We start from the raw sequence: 22717 nt of genomic DNA, 5'->3' as shown, positions 1-22717 counted from the left end.
GACCACCCCACACAGATGGGAAATATGGCTGCTGTTTGGATCAATCCAGATAGAACAAAAATCTCTTAGTCAAACAACTGCTTCTTGTTGAGATCATATTATCTGGTAAGTAAGGGATGATGGTGACAGGCTCCAAACAACGGGCCTTGGTGGAAAGAGGCACTCTCATTCCGTGCTAGGAAAAGAAGCTCTCATCTCCTCTCCACTGAGACTGGGGCAACAGTGAAGGACAAGACTCCGCAAGGCACACTTTGGTGAACACACCACAGAGCCTCTTCCAACAGAATTAAAAGAGAAACTCTTCAGTACCAATGGTAAGATCTTAGTTTATAAGACAGACTAGAGGCTCAGTTTTAATTCTGCTTCTGATAGCTGTTTTAACCTTGAGCAAGATATATGACCTTTCAGAGTGTCATATATCTTGTCAATTTCTTCATTACAAAAACAAGGAGCTTGGTGAGACCACAACTGCCGCCAAGGTTGCCAAGGACAGGAGAGGGGCACGCAGAGTGGGATGAGCTGAGATGCTCATGGCGAGGGTGTGGGGGGTGGTACGTGGGTGGGCCTCTCTATGCTGCTTATAACCCACTCACCTGCCATAAACTCAGAAATTAAGCATTTAGAAATGGTCACAGCAATTCCATAGGCATATTTCATATCTTAAATCTAGTAAGAAATTTCGGCTTTTTATTTTGAATGCTTTTATTTATGTATTTATTTATTTTGACAGAGACTGAGAAAGAGAGACAGAGAGAAGGACAGATAGGGACAGACAGACAGAAAGGGAGAGAGATGAGAAGCATCGAGTCTTCGTTGCGGCATCTTAGTTGTTCATTGATTGCTTTCTCATATGTGCCTTGACTGGGGGGCTACAGCAGACTGAGTGACCCTTTACTTAAGCCAGTGACCCCACACTCAAGCCAGATGAGCCCGCGCTCAAACCAGCAACCTCGGGGTTTCGAACACAGGTCCTCTGCATCCCAGTCTAATGCTCTATCCATTGTGCCACTGCCTGGTCAGGCTTTATTTATTTCTTTTTAAAAATATTTTTATTTATTGATTTGAGAGAGAGAGAGAAAGAGAGAAACATCTATTTGTTGTTCCACTTATTCATGCATTCATTGGCAAGTCCCTGACTGGGGATTGAACCCACAATTTCGGCATATGGGGATGATGCTCTAATCCAGGGGTCAGGAACCTATGGCTTGTGAGTCAGATGTGGCTCTTTTGATGAGTGCATCTGGCTTCAGACAAATCTTTAATAAAAAAATAATATTAAAAATATAAAACATTCTCATGTATTACAATCCATTCATTTCCTATGGCTCATGTTCATGGTTGCGGGTGGCTGGAGCCAATCACGGCTGTCCTCTGGGACAACACCAAATTTTTATTGGATAACACGTAAGGTACATGGGTCGTTGTATGGCTCTCACGGAATTACATTTTAAAATATGTGGCGTTCATGGCTCTCTCAGCCAAAAAGGTTCCTGAACCCTGCTCTAATCAATTGAGCTACTTGGCCAGGGCCTATTTTGAATGCTTTTAAAATACCATTCTTCAAAAAAAAAAAAAGAGTTCCATTCTTTTAGCAATTTTTACTTTACCTTAAAGAAGAATGGTTTGTGGTGGATTGAAAATGAAGAAAAGAACAACAGCAGCCAGGACCTTCACCATAGGGGGTGGGAGGAGGGCCCAGCTAAGGGATTCAGGTCCCACCTCCTCATTTTATTGATGAAGAAACTCATGCAGAGAGGTTGGGTACCATGCTCAAGGGCAGGTATTGGTCTGAGGTGACTCTGGCCAATCTAGCTGAGGCAAATGACCAGGTGATCTGGTCAGGATTTGCACTGGGGCTGGTGCATTTAGTAGCATGCAGAGCACTGTTCTCATTCAGTTACTTTGCTTGCATTTTCTTCAAGGATAAATAAAGGCAGAGGGGGAGCGGAGACATCTGGGCCAGGCAGGACCAGGACTCCAAGAGATGAGAATTTGTTTCTCACTGCTAGGCAATGTCCATATTTTAGCACAGGAAACAAAAGAAATGCTTTTTCTTGCTCATCTCAGACACTGCTACAAACAGGAATCTCTTGCCTAGGAGGATCTGAGTCAAGTGTGGTTCTCAGATGACTCTTTCAGACCTAGAATGCCAAACTTATTAACATCAAACATTCTAGAGGCAGTTTAAAATTTTTTTTTATTGATTGATTTTAGAGAGAAAGGAAGGGAGAAAACGAGAGAGACAGAAACATCAATCTGTTTCTGTATGTGCCCTGACTGGGGACTGAACTGGCAACCTCTGTGCTTAAGGAGAAAGCTCTAACCAACTGAGCTACATGGCCAGTGCTAGGGGCACTTTTTTATTGACTAGAATTTGTGAGTGATGGAAAAACATTTTTGTGAATTTTGATTATGCTCTTCAAACACTAAACAGGTTACTAAGGGCAAAGAATCTTACATTTATTTGAGTTTAGATTTTATTGACCTGTATATTATATTTTTACCATAAAAGTGAGAAATGTAAAACATAAGATCTAAACATTTTTTGTATGGAAAATATAAAATTTTTTTCTACCAATTTTGTATTGCATATATTAGTTTATTTCTTCAAGCAGTCTCTTAGAGCCTATCTGACTAAGAATAAACATTTTTGATTAATTCATCAAAGCTATAAACTAGTTGCAAAATGCTATAGTGGTATTTGGCTGAAACTGGGTGATGGTGAGGTTATACCTGGTAAAATCCTATTTCTACAAAGGCAGCATCCTGCAACTTAAAAACTGATGGCATTCTGGCCCTGGCTGGCTGGCTCAGTGGTAGAGCATCAGCCTGGCGTGTGGAAGTCCCAGGTTCGATTCCTGGCCAGGGCACACAGGAGAAGCGCCCATCTGCTTCTCCACCCCTCCCCCTCTCCTTCCTCTCTGTCTCTCTCTTCCCCTCCCGCAGCCAAGGCTCTATTGGAGCAAAGTTGGCGGTGCTGAGGACGGCTCCATGGCCTCTGCCTCAGGAGTTAGAATAGCTCTGATTACAATGGAGCAACAGCCCAGATGGGCAGAGCATTGCCCCCTAGAGGGCATGCCAGGTGGATCCCGGTCGGGCACATGCAGGAGTCTGTCTCTCTCTGCTTCCCTGCTTTTCACTTCAGAAAAAATAAACCATCAAACAAACACACAAATAAATAAATAGCTGATGGCATTCTGACTGCCAAGGAAAAGGAATTCCTTTGTTCTTACTGATGGGAGAAGCCTTTCCCAAGGGTGTAATAACACTAGGTAATGAAATCCAGATCATTAACTCAGACACAGTTCAGTCTCACTGGCTAATACTGTCCCTGGATTTCAGGGTCACAAGTAGTGCCGCTGTGTTAAGAGGACATCCAGCACTAAAATGACTCATGTCTGGCTAATATGTGTGTATTTACTTGCTAATGGGTTTCTTCCCAAATATATTTTACAAGTTATGGGTTCAGGGTAACGGTCCCAGTCTATGGCACATGCTTGGCTTACCTGGAGGGGGAGGGGCAGCTCTCATTGGGTAGTTGGTATTGTGAGTCCCAATGGAATAACCTCTGTTTTGACTGATGTTCCTTCTTGTAGGACCTAAATAAACAAGCAAGACAGAGTTACAATCAGTACTACTGGCTGGTTTTATGGCTCCTGATGGTTTTCTGCTGATGCAAAAACTAGTGAGACGTTTGGAATCCAGGTCTCACTTGGACCTGCAGGAGACTGGTTGCAGTGGAGACGAGATATTTGAGGGAAGTGCTGTCTTGTTAACTGCTGGCTGGAAGGGGCTGGAGGATGTATGGATGGAGGTATGGCTTTAAAATGTCAGGGACAACAACTGTACAAAGAGGTATTATAATCTCACAAAGGTGTTTCTATTTGGGTAGGCTTTCAAAAGAGACTGATGGGATACTGGAATACTTGCACTCATGTTCTGAACACAGCACAGGAGCTGAACATGAAGGTCACTGGCACGAAGCACACTGCAGCACTCACTGGACATCTGCTTATGTCAAGCACCTTTCATGTAAGAGTTTGTGTTCTACAGTCTTCCAATGAAATACAGAGACCATGATGGGCAGAAGCAGATGTGCACCTTGGACAGAGACCTGAAGAGTCAGTAAACTAGCTGGTACCAAATGGAACATTATCGTGGACCAGAATCCGGATTGGGACGGCAGGGCCACGTGTAGCCAGAGGAGATATGTGCTGGAAAGGAAAACAACAAAGTTCTCGAGTGACACACGAAGGAAGACAGGAATAAACCAGTTGGAAGAGGGGTGCAGAGGGAATTCCTTTAGGGAGAAGAGTAAGAAGTAACAAGGCAGGAATACACAAAGCAAAGAGTCGTGTCTGAGGGTCCTGGGGCAATGTCACTGTATTAGACAAAGAGACAATGAACACAGCTCACACACATTCTGCTGGTTATCTGTAGCCCTCCTCTGCCATGCTCCGTGCCCTGGCGTCTGAGCCCGATGGACTCCTTCACTGGGCCCCCAGGCCTCTGCGCTCCAGCTGAGTTGGGCCCGTGGGAGGCACTGGCAGGACAGGAGTGCCGGAGGAGAGAGATGCTGGGTATCTATCCTACAGCTTCCTGCCCACATCCTTCACCCCAACTCGTTCCTTCTTCCATCCCTTCGGGCTCTGCGGTGGTGACAGTGTCCTGCTATGCTTTGTCCCTGGTCCCCACTTTGTTCCTTCAACCCTGCCAACCTCTTTGTAAAGAATCATTTTATTTAAAGGCGTCTTCAAAAATTCCCCCTAAATATGCTGTCTGTATTCTACGAATACCAAATAAAACACAGACATACACCAACATTTCCGATTGGTGGTTGACCTGTACTTATTTGTACTGTATCAGTGACAGTGCATGCCAATGAGTATTTCTGCAGGCGGACTTCATAAAGGCTTGTTTTATATCTGGCATACTCCTTGTTGACCATACTTATATGGTAATAAAATTTATCATAATTAAATTTTACAGAGATACCAACAGGATCATGTAGGATATATGACGACTCTACACTGTGTATTATAAATATAATCTTATAAATATAACTTATGAATAGAAAAGGACTCAAAGGCCAGTGAAGGAGTTAGACTGGGGTGTGTTCGTGATGAGTGCATTTAATGACGTGCTCTCATGACGGTGGGGATGCCAGATGTGATGCACAGTAACAGTGAATCCACGTGGGGAGTGCTAAATGGGGCCCATTTCTTTAAAATTGACAGAAAGGAGAAATGTTGTACTGTTGACAAGATCTGACTACAAAAGGCTGGCAAATGTGAAGCCGAGAGAGTGATTTGTTTTAGACACAATGAGTATTGTGACGCCAGGAATACCAGACGTAACTACTACATCATTCAGAAAGGTTGAATCGCATGTGCCTGATGTTGGTTGAGTTTGAAGAGTTTGAATCTGAAGAAGACCCAGCCACAGGAAGCAGCAAAAGTACTGTTTTTTTTGCCTGCAGATCTGTGCACAGCATGTGGTGGGAAAAGAGCTTGGTGTAGAGCAGGGTGTGGAGGGTACCAGGCCCGGGAGAGCCCGGGAGCCCAGACCTGGTTCTGCTGCGGGGCCCACAGGATACTTACGGGAGTTCTTGGGCAGCCCAGGTCCGATGCTGACCTGCAGGACTTTGTTACTGGGCTTTAGGATGGCCAGGTCGCCGAAGCCTTGGTGGAACTGCACCTGCCGTGAGCCCCCGGCACTCCAGGGACCCCAGTTCTCTTTTTTCAACTTGAGTTCAAGCCTGCCACAAGCATATTTGTTGGAGTTAACAAATCAGAATGAAGCCGTGAGAAAACAGAGCTCACCCACCCCAGCATGGAGTTCTACTGCTGGGAAAACCTGTTGTGAAAATGAGGCAAGACCAGGATATCTGAACAGCCCAGGGCACTCAGCGTGAGTATGACAGCCAGGGTTTTGGCACGATGGTAAGGTGAGCCCAGTGACTAGAAGCAGAAGCGTGGCCCAGCACCTGTGAGAAACCAGGTGGCGAGGCAAGTACCCCCTCACAGGTGCCAATGTCACTTTGCAGGTGGATTCAGGTGGGTCAGAAGGGACAATTTCTAGGTCACACCTGCTGTGCTGTGTCCTCGTACCCCTCTGATTTCCCTGTGTGAGGAAGACTGAGAGATGCCAGACACCTTAGCCCGTGTCTTCCTTAGCATAGAATGCGGTCATTATTTTAACTAGCTGCCTAATATTCCATAAAGTGGCTTGGCTCTTCATAGTCCTCCTTTTTTTTTTAATTCCCTTATTACAAATTCTCAGACAAAAATAATGGCTCCTAGTACTAACAGCCAATTGTTTCTTGGAAAAGCTGCAGTGAATCCACATATGTACCAGTATCTATTTCAATGCAACCACTGAAGCATTAATCATGGAATTAAGGCTTTATTTTAATCTCCTTCTGGTGGGTAGGAAGAGATGGAAGATACTCTGTATTATAGATGAAAATTTAAGAGGAAAAATTAACCCTCTTTTGCCTGACCAGAGCATTGGTCTGGGACATAAGGACCCAGGTTCAAAACCCCAAGGTCACCGGCTTGAGCATGGGCTCATCCAGCTTGAGTGCAGGGTCACTGGCTTGAGCGAGGAATCATAGACATGATCCCACAGTCACTTGCTTGAGCCCAAAGGTCACTGGCTTGAGCCCCCCAGTCAAGGCACATATAAGAAAGCAATCAATGAACAGCTATGGCACTGTAGCTATGATTTGATGCTTTTAATTTCTCTCCCTTCCTGTCTGTCTGTCCCTGCCTGTCCCCTTCTCTCTCTCACACATGCTAAAAACAAACAAAACAAAACAAAAACACTTTCACCTGGCAAATTATGAGATCAGAAGCTTGAGAGAACACCATTATCTGGCTCATGAGACCATACCACTAAAAGGAAGGAAGGAGGGCCCAGACCCAAGACCCCGGCCACCTGCCACCTCAAGTCCCCAGAGCCCCACCCACAGGCCGATGAGGCACTGATTTTGGGAACTTAAGCTCCTACTCTGTTCATTTTCTTCTCCTTCTTCCAGTCTTATGCTACTTCTGGTTGATCTGTCAAATAAAATGTTCTTTTATTGGCGATGTATAAAAACCTGCCTTTCCCTGTCTTACTAACCCTTTGTCCAAATGACAAAATACATCATTTGATAAAGTCACCGTTTCACAGAAATGCAAAACTGACCTTTTCAAAGTCTGTGACAACCACGTGGACTGTATTCTGCAGCCCTGAGATTTCACGGGGGAAGGCCCTAAGGCAGCCAGGATTGGGCTTTGCTGAAGCCACTAGAGCCAGTCAGACTCCGGGCCCCACCCGACAAGCCTCCCCTCCTCTCTGCCTGGATCCCGGCAGTGAAATCAAGGGCCCTCTAGTTTTACTCAGAAGTCTAGGCTCCAGACCCCAACTTACGTATTGCTAAACTTCAGAGGTAGTTGCTTCTGGGTTTTTTCCTCATAACGCTTTGCTAAGAGGCTTAAAAACTCAGTTTTGAAGACGGATTCAAGCAAACTGTCATACTCTTGCTCATGAAGAATAAAAATGTCATCTTGCATAGTACTGCAAAGAGATTAGAAAGATAATAAAAGTTGCATTTTGTTTATTTCATCATTTTTTCACTCATTTTTTTAATTCTGTAAGACAGCACTAGGTTCTAATCTTTTTTCTGTGATAATCTTTAAAATAAAACACAATGAATGACATAATAAAATCACTGAAATCTGCTTTTGAAGAAAGTTTATAGCCCACCAAAACATACACAAAAATACTTCTCCCACAGGACTTTTAAAATTGGGAATTTAAGGACGATTGCCTCTGTATTTTTTAAAAAAAATCCATTTTCAAATTCAATTTCTATATTCTTAAGATCATACAAATCCAGAATGTTATTAGTAGAATGCGGCTGAAAATGAACATGAGTTCCAAGTTAGCAGAATTGATGACATGGTTGTCGCTGCTATAATAAATCCTAACTTGAAGAATTATAAGCTCAGTTGTCAAAAGGGAAGCCAGCCTCCTGGGCGTCATATACACTCATTATTAGGAGCCCGTGGGTATCTGGTGCTCAGCTAACAATGTGTGCCAGGTGCAGCCGGATGCACCCACGCGCCACAGTGCAGAGGTAACACCAGACAGGTGTGTACACAGCAGCAAGCACAAGCATCACGTTCAAGCTAATACATTTCGTGGGACAGGGATAGAACACACCTCTGCGGGAACTGCATGTTTGCACAGGGTATGGCGGGGGGTGGAGGTGGTGGCAAACTCACGCCTGGAAGGGAGAATGGAAAGAAGAGGCTAAGCCCACCCAGTCCTGGGGAAACACTTCGTGCTAGCGGGGAATTGATTATACAGAGTTCCCTCTCCACATCAGCTAGGCTTTGTGGAAACTACAACACACGTATAATTGAGAATCTTTATTCCTTAGCTGTTAGGTATACAGCCCAGCTGAAGGAAGCTACCACCCCAAAGGCTGCACAATGTATATAGGTTTATAATTACTTCCAGGCACCACTGTCAAATAAGTAACAAAAATTAGAGGATATTTCAAAATGAATATGAAGTGATAAGATATCCCCTAATTTTTGTGAGCAGTATATCTAAGACAACCGTCTAAATGACATTTCATTAGAGATGGTGTTTTTGCAGGTAGTAAAAGCAAAGTAAGTGAACCCTCTTCGATGAATTGACCATGGTAATATTTTAATCCCTCCCAGCACAGGAAATATGAACAACATGGTTCTTTAGTAACCAGAGCTGAGCTGTATCACAGGAACTGTGCCCAGCTCTCGGGGCCCCTGGTATCACTCTAACAGTAGGATTGCTGCTCTGTGACAAAGCTAGATGGCGAGGCCAGTATGAAGGACTAGGGTGTGGAGAATCTTTTCAGATGAGGGATTTTTCCACATAGAATCTGATCCATTTAAATTGCAACTCCTGCCTGACCAGTGGTGGCATAGTGGATAGAGTGTTGAGCTAGGACAGTGAAGACCCAGGTTCAAAACCCTGAGGTCGTTGGTGTAAGCATGGGCCAATCAGGCTTGAGCTCAGGCTCAACAACTTGAGCGTGGGATCATCGACATGATCTCATGGTCACTGGCTTGAGCAGGGGGTCACTGGTTCGACTGGAGCCCCCTGATCAGGGCACATATGAGAAGCAATCGATGAACAACTATGGTATGGCAAGAATGAATTGATGCTTCTCATCTCTCTCCCTCCCTGTCTCTCGCTCTCTCTCACTAAAATAAAAATAAAATAAAATAAAATAAAATTGCAACTCCCGAGGTTTCTCTGTTTAGTCCCATGACGATAATGTTGGGATGGGCAGTCCGTGGGCCCAGAGGTCTTCCCTGGGCAGAGCGAGCCTTGTTGGACGAACCGAGGCTTGTCAGGAACCTTTTCCCTCTGGGCTGAAGCAGGGAGCTAAGGACCTGAGCCTGATCAGGCCAGTAGCTATAGCCACAGCCTCTCCCCCTGAAACCTCAGCTCCTCTGTCTCCTTACAGGAAAGGAGTTTGGTAATCTGCAGGAGAAAAGAGGTCTAAGGCAGGACCACAACACAGTTGGAATCCAAAGGCACAGAATGGCAGCCTAAACAAACCACAGGGAAGAATGGGGTATACTAACAGCAAGATCTCATCACCAGAGGAGAGAAGCTGGGCCCTCACAGCCTGCTTATTGAAGACCAGTACCCTGAAGTGTGGTCATAATACTTTACAGGCATTATTGGACACATAATGGCCATTAGGTGGAGCACTTGGCCATTATTATTACCTCAGGAACTTGTTTTCAAACATCCATCCCTACATCACAACCAGGATTCTTGCATACTCTTGTGATAGTTGGGATATAGCATTTTCTGTTGTGATGAAGACCCTGACAACAAATGGTTCAAACAACAGAGCTTTTTTTATCTGTCACTCAAGTGTATATGCAAAAACAACATTCAAGGCCAACGTGACAGTTCTACATTGCCAGGAAGCCAGGCTTCTATCTACCTCTTCCCTTTACAGATCTGACCAGGAAGTGGTATAAGTCACCGTTCCTCACACCCCATTGACCAGCACCATGTCACATGATTATACTTAGCTTCAAGGAAGCCTGGGAAATGTAGTCTTTAGGTAGTCTGCCAGAAGTTAATAGGTAGAGGAGAGAATGGATATTGCAGGACAGCTTACAATTCCCACTGTATCTTTTTGTTCACAAACTTTTCCAAACTTGGAAACTTTTCTTAAGTTTGAGAATAATAGACCTCAGAGAGTTGAGGCTACAAAGCGACTATTATCTTCCTACTTCTAGGAAAATTCTGGCAATGTCTTAATCATGTCAATCATAGCAATTCAAAACTCCAAAAGGCTCTCCAAAGTCATTTGGAATTAATAAAATGAGGCCCGAGCGTCCTAGCACTGGAGTAAGGAGACTGTGGCATTAGCATCGGAGCATGGCGCTACGGGGAAAGGGCAGAAACAGGAAGCGCCACTTTTTGGTGTGTGGGGTGAAGTACCGGTGGCTTGACTCAAAGCATTCTTTGACATGTCTGGACGTGTGTGTCTGTTTGTCTGGTTTTAGGTGGGACTAATTACTCAGCAGGGCTAAATGAGACCAACATGAGTAGCCTCAAGTAGTTTAACCTGCTTAGATTTATAACAGTGTTTCATTACCATAAAGAAAAACAAAGTAACCAGGCCAAAACTTCAAGGTCTGTTATCGGCATGAGTTTGGCAATGAGAAGAGATTGTTTGGACACTTTGACTTCAACCATCAAATCCCAAACCCCTCCCTCCCGTGGCCCAGGCATGCGAGTTGGTGAAAGCACCCCGTCCGGGCCAGAGTTCCAGCTCATTCCTTTCTCCTCAGCCCATGCTCCTGGAGCTGGAGACTAAGCTTGTATATTTATTTATTCTAAAAAATCAGACTGATCTTTGGATTTCGCCCCTGTCTTATTTATATGCTCAAGCTGCCATTCCCTACAGATGCTCGTGCCCTGTGTAGGAAGGTCCCTACTAGTCCAGGCCTTGCAACTCTGGCTTTCTACTCACTTCTTATGCCCTCATCTCTGTGGTTTATCGTGCTATTGCGGGACAACACTAGACAATCTTGTTTCACTCCCTTACCCAGTGTCTTCGTCACAAAGTGTTAGTTAGAAAACACTGAGTAAAGTCTTAAAGGAGTCCCCCCGCCCCCCCTCCGCCGAAAGCCGACAAGATCGTTTGCTGGGACAGCCTTGCCTTTACGTAAGCCTTTATAAAAAAAATTTCCTGATTGTGAAATATACATTCTGTTTAGCAAACCAGAAAGTACAGAGGTAAGTCAAGAAGAAAATAAACTTTATCTGGACTTCCTCCACTCAAAGAAACCGGAGGCACCAGTTTGGGATTCTACTTCCTTTCTCCGAGATCGTGCAGATACAGGCTGCATCTGGCCTCATCACAGGGCTCCCAGGAGAAGCTTCACCTGACCGCAGGTGCAAAGACCCTCCCAGGAGTGCCCTACGTATCATTCTCTGAACACCTGTCACCTGTGGGGCAGGTGTGTACTCAGATGTCTGCTTCCCCTTCCAGGATGGGAGGGGGTTTCTGGTGCCAGTGACTATGTCCCCTTCACCTTTGAATCTCCGGGATGAACACAAGGCAGGTGGTCAGTTCAAAAACGCCGACAACTTCCAGGTTCCCAAAGACACAACAAGTCACTAGTCAAAATTTCAGTAAGGCTTCTGGGCTGCTGAGCAGGTAGTGGAGCAGACTGTTCTTTGGGGTAAGTAGACCATGAAACATTCTAGGCAGGAATGTTGTAACCAAGGAAGCTGCAGCCCCTATCTAAAGCCCCCCCCCCCCCCTTACAGGTTGCTTTCCCCATTACATAAAGATTGGAAAATCTGGCCAGCCAGGCAGCCGCGGATCTTTTGGCTTTAGGCCTCTGGTGGTCAGCTATTAGAATGAGGACTACTAGAAGCTTCATCAGAGGGATCCTCCAAATATTAGATTTTATGGTACCAATATCATCGCCTAAAAACAGGAAAGCAAAGAGCATGGGCTATGACCACTTGTGCCTACCCTTCCCGGAAATGAAGTTTTCCATACAAGAGCGAGGCCAGTCAGTACTTGGACTAGAAGCAGATCTTGAAGGGTCCTTCAAAAACTGATGCCAGACCTCCCATCAGTAGGCTCCACGCCTCAGAAATCCGATGTCTCAATTATATATTGGTGTGCCATCTCCTGATACTCTCACCAAGTCTCCGAGGGAGGCGGAAGGCAGGCATCAGTGCTTCAGTCTAAGTTCTACTTAGATAAGGACTTTCCTGTTCATATTATCGTAGAGGCCCTCTGAACGATGGCAGTCTTCATATCTCTCTGAGCCGTTGGGCTGGGCCTATCCTAGTTCTTTCTTCTTGTAAGTTAAAAAATCTTTATAAATTTCAATTATATGGCCCTGGCTGGTTGGCTCAGTGGTAGAGCGTCGGCCTGGCGTGCAGAAGTCCCGGGTTCGATTCCCGGCCAGGGCACACAGGAGAGGCACCCATCTGCTTCTCTACCCCTCCCTCTCTCCTTCCTCTCTGTCCCTCTCTTTCCCTCCCGCAGCCAAGGCTCCACTGGAGCAAAGATGGCCCGGGCACTGGGGATGGCTCCATGGCCTCTGCCCCAGGCGACAGAGCGACGCCCCAGATGGGCAGAGCATCGCCCCCTGGTGGGCGTGCTGGGTGGATCCCGGTTGGGCGCATGCGGGAGTCTGCCTGACTGCCTCCCCGTTTCCAACTTAAGAAAAATACAGGCCCTGGCCGGTTGGCTCAGCGGTAGAGCGTCGGCCTAGCGTGCGGAGGACCCGGGTTCGATTCCCGGCCAGGGCACACAGGAGAAGCGCCCATTTGCTTCTCCACCCCTCTGCCGCGCTTTCCTCTCTGTCTCTCTCTTCCCCTCCCGCAGCCAAGGCTCCATTGGAGCAAAGATGGCCCGGGCGCTGGGGATGGCTCTGTGGCCTCTGCCTCAGGCGCTAGAGTGGCTCTGGTCGCAACATGGCGACGCCCAGGATGGGCAGAGCATCGCCCCCTGGTGGGCAGAGCGTCGCCCCGGTGGGCGTGCCGGGTGGATCCTGGTCGGGCGCATGCAGGAGTCTGTCTGACTGTCTCTCCCCGTTTCTAGCTTCAGAAAAATACAAAAAAAAAAAAAAAAAAAAAAAAAAAAAGTGAAAATCAGACGATGTCAAGCTTTTCCTTGACATTCATGGCACTGAGGCCTTCGTGAGTTTGGGCTGCCAAAGGGCCGCTAAGGGACTCATCTGCTTAGAAGTCTGACCACATCCCCAGTTGAAATGTTTTAAACCCTTAACCTCACTGCACCACCTGGTCCTTAATCAGGAAAAGCGGGAGCAGAGAGAATCAGAAACCACAGTGACACAGGCCAGACGGACACAACCTGAAACCTGCTTTCGATTATACTGGAGCCAGGTCGGTATCCAACACGGTAGGTCAGACGTCTGACCACACAAAGCCCTGCTTTCTCCTGAGAGCAGCAGTTTGGTTTTCTGTGTGGAACGAGAGTTTAGAGATGTCCCAATTCCAGGAAGACATGTTCACAAGCAGCCGGAACACCCCCGTTTTGGACGGAATGACAACCCAGTCGACCCGGGCAGAGGCAGCAGCACCCTCAGAGGGGCCCAGGGAAGCAACTCAAGGAGGAAGCTACCAGGCTCAAAGGGACCTTTCTTCCCCTTTTCTTAGCTTGCTGCGGGCTGGGAAGATTTCCTCTTCCTGGGGAGAACTTACTCTGGGAGGATTTAGGGATGTCTCCCACGCAGGGAAGCCACTCTGCCAAACTAAAGCTGGAGTGCTGACAGGAAGAGCAAGGGCCCCTTCCTGTGAACACGGAGTTCAAGGGAGCATCTGGTGACGACTCCAGGGCTACAGGTTACAGAGACCAATCTGTATTCCCTCCCTTGCACGAACAGGCAGAGAGGACCTCAAGGAGTCTAAAGAAACTTCCCTTCTTGGACAATCAGAGGTCACAGCAAAGTGAAAAACAATATTGATGACCCAATGGCCACTTCTCCTTGGGATCTTCCAGGTGGGTGAGGTGGGCCTGGGAACGGCTCTGGACCATAGACCCCACTTCAGTAAGAGCAATCACTCTCTGTTTCATATACTAGGTTTAGTTCTCAAATTTTATGGGAACAAAGGATTTGAGTATCTTTTGATAAGAGGGCCAGAACGCAACTTCTTTTTGGTACCTCATTCCTGTCACATCAGGATCCCTGAGACCAACGAAGGTTAGTTCTCCCTCGGGAAGATGAGGGTATTCAGTTCTCTCCACCACGACTGTGACACCCGGGGAGGCTGACCGGGCCCTTCATCGGGCCGCGCTGGAACAGCGGAGGACGATGCCGAGGAAACACGGGCACCCCTACCCCCAGCCCCGCGCCACTTACCTGAGGGACACGGACAAGATCCTCTCCATCTCGATTCTCCGCTTCAGCACTTCTTTCACCAGGCCTTTGTCTGGGCCCTGTTTGACCTTTTCTCGTCCAATTAAGTACAAGCACTTTGGAGTAAGAAGCAAGTCTCGCTTGACGCCCTGTCAGGAGAAGGTGGACAGACATGTCAAACTGACAACTGTCCACAAAATGGGCATCTGTTACCCGATGAAGGGAAGTGCCTGGCGTAGCAAGTGGGGACACTGGTAATAACCATCAGGCTGACAGCCCTGGCCAGAGAGCTCGGCTGGTTAGAGCATTGCTCCAAAGCACAGAGGTTGTTGGTTCAATCCTCGGTCAGGGCACATACAGAATAGATCAATGTTCCTGTCTCTCACTCTCCCTTCCTCTCTAAAATCAATAAATAAAAAATTTAAAAAAACCCACCAAAACTATTAGGCTGACATATATGACATTAATGATATTTGATTCTCTCTGACTTAGAAAAATGGCAAACTCATCTGAATCCTCCTAAAGTGTCAGAACAGGAATAAAAGGGACAGTCCTGGGCAAACCGACACACATCGTGACCCCCCCCCCCCCCCAATTATCTGCCACAGAACGTTTCTTAACCACGACTCCCTCAAGTGTCTTCTGCATATGTATTTTTTGAGTCCGTGACATTTTTACTTCAATGCTAAATCCTTCAAAGTTGAGTATGAACAGACACTGGAATATGCAGGTTACAAACCACCTTCTACCCAGAAACCCGTGAGGGACAGGAACGCTCATGTTTGCGTTTTTTTTGGCCAGCAGTACAGCGGGCACCATATTCAGGTTGTAAGAGATAACTTGGCTTCAGCAAAATGACATCATCTTTCTTGTTAAGTTAATACTGTTATTTGTTTCATTTTTTTTTCCTGACCAAAACACAAATAAACAAACATAAAAAGCTCTTAATGGATCCATGAGCTATGGTGGCTTCAGATTTCACTTTTAGGGTCAAGATTTTATCTAGCAAAAGGAAGACAGTGTCTATGGGAATAGATAAAAAAACATCAGTGGTCCCTCCAGTGGCCACATGAAAGCCTTGCTAGTCATTCACTCAGGAGATGGGGTAAGAATACCTCACCATATGGCCTTATATTTGAATCTTTTGACTCAATGATTCCATTTCTATCAATTTACCCTACAAGCATCAGCAGACAAATGCACTAAGACATGCATGAAAAGATGCTCACTGCATTTTTTTATGATAGTAATAAAAGAAGCCCACTAAGAATAGGTTAATGAGAAACTGGTTAAAAATATAGCATTTAGAGCCTGACCTGTGGTGGTGCAGTGGATAAAGCATCAACCTGGAATACTGAGGTCACCAGTTCAAAGCCCTGGCCTTGCCCGGTCAAGACACATATAAGAAGCAACTACTACAAGTTGATATTTCTCATTCCCCCCCCCTCTTCAATCTCTCTCTCTCTCCTTTCTCTCTAAAATCAGTAAACAAAATCTAAAAAAACCCCAAAAATATATAGTATTTGTTGAAAGGAACACTATGCAGCTAAACAAAATAATTTATATTGGCACCGCTATTAATATGAAAAGTTCCTCCTGGCATTAAAAAAACAAAAAAAGCTAGAAAAAGAAACCAGCATGCAGTGTAGATCTTCTTATAAAACTAAATCTACAGGCCCTGGCCGGTTGGCTCAGCGGTAGAGCATCAGCCTGGCATGCAGGGGACCCGGGTTCGATTCCCGGCCAGGGCACATAGGAGAAGCGCCCTTTTGCTTCTCCACCCCCCCCCCCTTCCTCTCTGTCTCTCTCTTCCCCTCCCGCAGCCAAGGCTCCATTGGAGCAAAGATGGCCCGGGCGCTGGGGATGGCTCCTTGGCCTCTGCCTCAGGCGCTAGAGTGGCTCTGGCCGTGGCAGAGCGACGCCCCGGAGGGGCAGAGCATCGCCCCCTGGTGGGCAGAGCATCGCCCCTGGTGGGCGTGCCGGGTGGATCCCGGTCGGGCGCATGCGGGAGTCTGTCTGACTGTCTCTCCCCGTTTCCAGCTTCAGAAAAATACAAAAAAGAGAAAAAAAACCACAACTAAATCTACATATGTATGTCTGTATAAAAAAGTTCTAAAGGATACGTTCAAAATGTTAACGCTGTTTCCGGGTATAAGTACTTATTTTTCTTTTGGCTTCTCTGTATTTTCTAAATTTTTCTACAATGACTATGTTCTGTTTTGGTAATAAGAAATGCAAAATTATGAGGTATTTTTACGAAGAAATCCACTTGGTGCTTCTCAGAAGCGGCAGCCAGAGCGTACCTTGAATCTCCTGTCATACTTGGTTACTGTATCTGCAAAATCGATCTTCTCTCTCTTGCCGACAAACTGCTGGAGTTCCGGGTGCTCCTCCATCCCAATGTAATCTCCGATGAAGTTCCTGTTAATGCTGTTTCTCCTCCTCTCCTTCTTGTTCAACAGGAGGTCTGAGGCTGCAGTTCCCAAAGGCAGAGGAGGGAGAAGGATCAGTCCCCCAGAAGAAGGAGGAAAAAACACAGGGAAACTCTAAAGGAATGCCAGGTTTTTCACACACGACATTATGTGCAGAGTACAACTTGGAATTTTCATCTAAGCTCAAAATTATTCTTAAGATTTGTTAAATGCACAAACAAAATGGCTAAAATACCTTCTTCTCTCATTTGGACGTATTTCTTCCGGGCCACGAATTTCCTCCACGTCTTCTGTATGACTCGAGCGTAGCCATCATACTTCCTCTCTCTCATCTCCTCCAGAAGAAACAGCTGGGAATGCAGACAAGACAAATGTGAGCCAATTCATAAGACCTGAGCATCCTTTATGAGAGGTTATTTCAGGGACAACTGGTTTGGTCCAGGCCATAGAGGGAAAGCAGCTTCTCAGACTTGGGACAAATGTGAAAAAAGGACTATAGGGGATGTTGTTTATGATCACTATAATTGTTCTCTCTCTCTATTTTTTCTTTTAACAACAAAAACACACAATGGGAAAATTGTTGGATCTGCGTGTCGACAGTTGGATCTTAATAACGGTATCTGCCCTGGCTTGCTCATAATCTCTGAGAGAGTCAAATGAATGATTTAGAATTTATCCACTTAACTCTCCACCTTAATCCAAAGAGGATATTAGGTGGTGAGATCAAATGAATTGGTGAAGGCTGTTGTTTAGTGCTGCATATAGTCTCTTAATAGAATGTTCTAGCCTTTTCAGAAGCAGAGTGTGTGCTGCTGTGGAAAGAAGACTGCCTGACTTTCAGTTCCAGGAAAGTATAGAGTTCCTGCCCCAGAGAATTCTTCAAGGAGTACTGGGGCAAGGATAATAACCCCAGTGATTAGAGCAGGGCTGAAGATGGACTGAGGCTGTCTTGTTTAAGGGTCCACAGCACACACTGGCAGGTTTTGAGATACAGGCCACTTTAATAATTAACACTGCTTGTCACGCCCCACTCAACGGGGCTTGGGAAATATGAAGATAGCACTGAGCTGTAAGGTACCAAATGCCTGCTATGGGTCAGGCAGGCATCATTCTAGATGCTTTACGTGCATTTTTTTTCATTTAACCCCTCAACAACTACGAGGCACATATTTCTACTATCATCATTTCGCAGATGAGAAAATGAGAACGCAGACCGGGTGGGGCTGGAAAGTGAACCACAGTCCTTCAGGCTCTGCTGGGCTTTTCCTCACTTTGACATAGAAGTCTTTCTCTGTAAATCTGCCTTTAATCAACTTGTAAAGGGTGGGAAACTTTTTTTAAAATTGATTTGTAGAGATAAAAAAGGAAAAGGGACAAAGAGAGGGATGGAGGGACAGAGAGAAAGAGAAAGCAAAATATTGCTTTGATATTCCATTTATTTATGCATTCATTGGTTGACCCGGGATCAAACCTGCAACATTGGTGTATCAGGACGATACTCTAACCTGTTGAGCTCCCCAGTTAGGGCTCAGTGGGAAACCTTTGCATTCATCTAGGAATGGTTTACATGACTCTCTAGGAAGAAAAAAATAAAACCCATCAATAAAAACCCAGAGTAAAGATGATGAACACTCATTGCAAAAATGTCCCAGAAGCAAGCAAATTTGGTTTGAAGGCATCTGGGCTTGATTTATTGTCTCTTTTTATCTGGGTCTATACTCAGGAGCCACATCTATCCCCTCTTGTCACTCAGCTTCTCCTTCCCAAAGCCCCAGCTGTGCAAAATCAACATCTCAGTGAAAAATACCAAGGGCCACTTCATTCCATCACTTACAGTGCCATACACAACAGGCATGAGAAACATACTTCTAAAAACAAAAAAGAATACATGGTTTTAACAACTGGACAGAACATTTATAATGTTGGCCATGTGGTTACCTGTTGTATGAATATTTGTTTGTCTTTCTTTTCTCTTCTTTTTTTTTTTTTTGCAACAGAGACAGAGAGAGAGATAATGAGAGGAACAGATAGGGAGAGAGATAAGAAGCATCGATTCTTCATTGCAGTTCCTTAGTTGTTCACTGATTGCTCTCTCGTATGTGCCTTGACCAGGGGGCTATAGCAGAACGAGTGACCCTTTGCTCAAGCCAGCGACCTTGGGCTCAAGCCAGAAAGAGACCTTTGGGCTCAAGCCAGCGAGCATGGGGTCAGGTCTCTGATTCCACACTCAAACCAGCGACCCCGCAACTCAAGCTGGTGAGCCTGTGCTCAAGCCTGCAACCTCAGAGTTTTAAACCTGGGTCCTCCGCATCCCAGTCCGACGCTCTATCCACTGTGCCACCGCCTGGTCAGGCTGTTGGTGTTTCTTATCTTGTGTGTTGGGTTTTTGTGTAAGTCTTGATTTCTTCTTCTTTCCCAGAGCTATTTTTGGAGTGCCATAGAAAATACAGTTGGGACTCAGAAAGGATGAAGAGGAAACCTATAGACTGTTTCAGAGAATAGCTGGGTCTTTGCAAAAGCCATGTGGGTTCGAAATCTAGGAGGCTGAAGAAAAAGAGAAAAAACAAGCAAACAAAAACAGAAACCCCAAATCATAGACACACGTAACAAACAAGCAAAGCCAAAGCCTTTGGTGCCGGATAGACATCTAATGTGGGTTCCTAAAAGGAATAGGTTATTTTGCATATTGAGCACATTATAAAAAAATTACATAGGCAAAAATCACATAGTGGATTTTCAAAAACCAATTCCTGTTAAAGTATTTGCATTGTCAGGGTCAAATGTGGATGTCTGAGTGATGGAGGAGGAGAGAATGGTGGCGATGGTGATGGTGTGTGTGTTTCTGTTTGTGTATAAAGATGGAAGAGTCGAGTGATGATAACAAAGCGACTGCGAGAAAGACAGGAAGAAAAACCAAAAATAAATCTTGATTTTGGAACTAAAACCTGAAGCTCCACTGAGTAAGAAAAAAAAAAGTATGCAAAATATTGAGGCTGTTTTAATTATATGTGAAAATTTAGCAAGTTGAAAAAGCAAAAGCGGGAATGGAACAACAGAGGAGTTCTGCATTGTGCTGATAAATCACTCCATCCCCGTTTCAGAGAGAACAGGAACTGTTCTGTGGGTGCTTAATGGTGTATGACACAACGTTTTCATTTTATATTTGGAAATGAAATCGCTGTGAAGCTACAAATAACTCAAAAGTGGAAAATGCTACCACAAACTTTTCATAAACGGGTTCTATTGATGTCTGCATTTATTTATTTAATAGCCTTTATGCTTCATAAAGCCCTTCACTTACAGCTATCATTATCTGTGGGTCTCGGGCTGACATCCTACTGGGCAGGCACAACAGCAGCCGTGCTCCCTCTAAAGCAGGGGTCCCCAAACTACGGCCCCCGGGCCACATGCGGCCCCCTGAGGCCATTTATTCAGCCCCCGCTGCACTTCCGGAAGGGGTATGTCTTTCATTGGTAGTCAGTGAGAGAAGTAGATTGACCATCTCATTAGCCAAAAGCAGGCCCATAGTTCCCATTGAAATACTGGTCAGTTTGTTGATTTAAATTTACTTGTTCTTTAATTTAAATATTGTATTTGTTCCCGTTTTGTTTTTTTACTTTAAAATAAGATATGTGCAATGTGCATAGGGATTTGTTCATAGTTTTCTTTTTATAGTCCGGCCCTCCAACGGTCTGAGGGACAGTGATCTGGCCCCCTGTGTAAAAAGTTTGGGGACCCCTGCTCTAAAGAAACCTCACCGCGAGACTAGGACTTCACTAAAGTCAAGTGTTTTCTGTTATTATCCACTCCGCAAATTCTTATGTCATTTTCCCTTGAACAAATGACTAACTTTGCCAAGTTCACCAAAGACTCCTGAAATGGATTCTTCTGATTGTCACAGGGACCTCAAGAAACGATGATGCCAAACCTGGTTAGTTCCAGCAGTTTCTCCAACTTAAAAAGTGATCCCTTCATTCCACAGCCCCCGAGTTCACTGGGCAGAATGGAGGGGCTGTCTGGGCTCCTACTCAACTGAAAACTTCCTAGGGATGCTCATTTGGGTCACAGGGACCATACCTTCATCTAGGAAGATAAAACAAAGTCCCTCCAAAGTAATTTGTGGGGGTCTAGTAAGTTTATGAATTGTAAAATTGTTGAATTCCTTACCAGTAAATACTCATTTCCTATAAACCCTGAAATCTCCCCTGCTTATCTCTCTCCTCAGTGTCCTATCCGTGCTCCTCCTGGTCTTCACAAGATGTAGACCTGGGAATTCTCATCCCCAAGCACTGCTCCACCTTCAAGGAGGAAGCCTGGGTTATAGCATTGGGCCTGTTTGATGTCAAACAGGCAAGGAGGTAGATTTACCCAAGCCTCCTTTGTGGGACAAAGAAGTCCCTTTTAGCTCACACTCTATTGGACACTAAATAACTGTTGGGTACCTCCCACGAGCTGCTTTCTATATGAGACTCTGCGTACACAATGGCATATAAAACAGGAAGAGTCCTTGACCTCAAATATATGACCATCTAGAATGGGAGAGAGACACTAAGTAAGGAAAGGAACTGTTATATGATGATAATTTCTTTCTTTTCTTTTTTTGTGACAGAGGAAGAGAGAAAGTCAGATAGGGACAGACAGACAGGAAGAGAGAGAGATGAGAAGCATCAATTCTTCGTTGCCCCACCTTAGTTGTTCATTGATTGTTTTCTCATATGTGCCTTAACCAGGGGGAGCGGGGGCTACAGCCAAGTGCGTGACCCCTTGCTCAAGCCAGCGACCTTGGGCTCAAGCCAGTGACCCCCTGCTCAAGCCAGCAACCTTTGGGGTCAAGCCAGTGACCATGGAGTCATGTCTATTATCTTACGCTCAAGCCAGCAACCCCACACTCAAGCTGGTGAGCCCATGCTCAAGCCAGATGAGCCCATGCTCAAGCCAGCAACCTCTGGGTTTCGAACCTGTGTCCTCCGCGTCCCAGTCTGATGCTCTATCCACTGTGCCACTGCTGATGTCAGGCTGATGTCAATTTCTTATACATGTTGAGTGCTCTGAAGGCTGGGAAGGACCAGGGGTGTGGGAATGACCTATACTTAGATTGGAAATGGAGGAAAGCCTTCTTGAGGAGACAACATTAAGGCATGAACCAAAGGATGAAAAAAAAGAAGGTAGCCATGTAGTAGAGAAGGGAGGCGTGCACTCACAGACTCCGGGGCTTTGATGAATACTTTGTTCCTCCCAAGCTGGAACTGATCACTGTCCATATTGACGGACTGCAGCAAGTGGAGGACACCTTGTTTCTCGTCACCTCTCCATGAGGGCCAGGTGGCTTTGGTCAGAATGGCATACCTGTGAGGATAATTGGGAAGAGAAGGATCAGGCTCAGGCTCAGACTGGGCCACCACCGAAAAGTACCAGCTGTTGCTGGGTGATGGCAAACCATTCATTTCTGTTCAAAGCTTAGGGATGGATTTCAACAACTGTGAAGTCTGCTGGGTCTGGGATGCCTCCTACTCCTTCCCTATCTGACTGTTTGCATGTTAACACCTTGCTGAAAACCTGCTTTCCCTTTCTATCGCTGTCTAAAAATAACATTGCTGAAGGTCACCACTGATGCTCCTCAGGCAAAATCAAATGGTCTTTTATCAATACGAATTTCCCTTGATTTCTTCAGAGCACTGAACGGATACTGCAGAGTGTTATAAAGCTCCCTCTAAGCAGCTGATATTGTTATGATGTATCAACTTTCATCTTTGGAATTCTGTGCATGTCTTTTTTTTTTTAAACTGGAGCTAGTGAGAAAGAGAGAGAGATCAATTTGTTGTTCCACTTATTTATGCATTCCTTGGTTGTTTCTTATATGTGCCCCAA

General features: G+C 45.5%; 1 protein-coding gene across 1 annotated transcript in view; it reads right to left on the bottom strand.

Annotated features, from left to right (window-relative positions):
- Positions 1–22717, bottom strand: part of MYO1E (myosin IE) — a 243090-nt gene that overhangs the window by 19825 nt on the left and 200548 nt on the right. Inside the window, exons 19-25 of the mRNA XM_066341498.1 lie at positions 22051–22195; positions 17085–17199; positions 16721–16890; positions 14421–14566; positions 7417–7563; positions 5601–5758; positions 3507–3599 (exon numbers count right to left, since the gene is read on the bottom strand). Coding sequence (XP_066197595.1) covers positions 3507–3599; positions 5601–5758; positions 7417–7563; positions 14421–14566; positions 16721–16890; positions 17085–17199; positions 22051–22195 — 974 coding nt within the window. The remainder of the gene's footprint in view (positions 1–3506; positions 3600–5600; positions 5759–7416; positions 7564–14420; positions 14567–16720; positions 16891–17084; positions 17200–22050; positions 22196–22717) is intronic.

The sequence above is a fragment of the Saccopteryx leptura genome, chromosome 6 (genome assembly GCF_036850995.1).
Source record: "Saccopteryx leptura isolate mSacLep1 chromosome 6, mSacLep1_pri_phased_curated, whole genome shotgun sequence".
In the NCBI taxonomy this organism is placed as follows: domain Eukaryota; kingdom Metazoa; phylum Chordata; class Mammalia; order Chiroptera; family Emballonuridae; genus Saccopteryx; species Saccopteryx leptura.
This window is presented reverse-complemented; position numbering and strand designations above follow the sequence as displayed.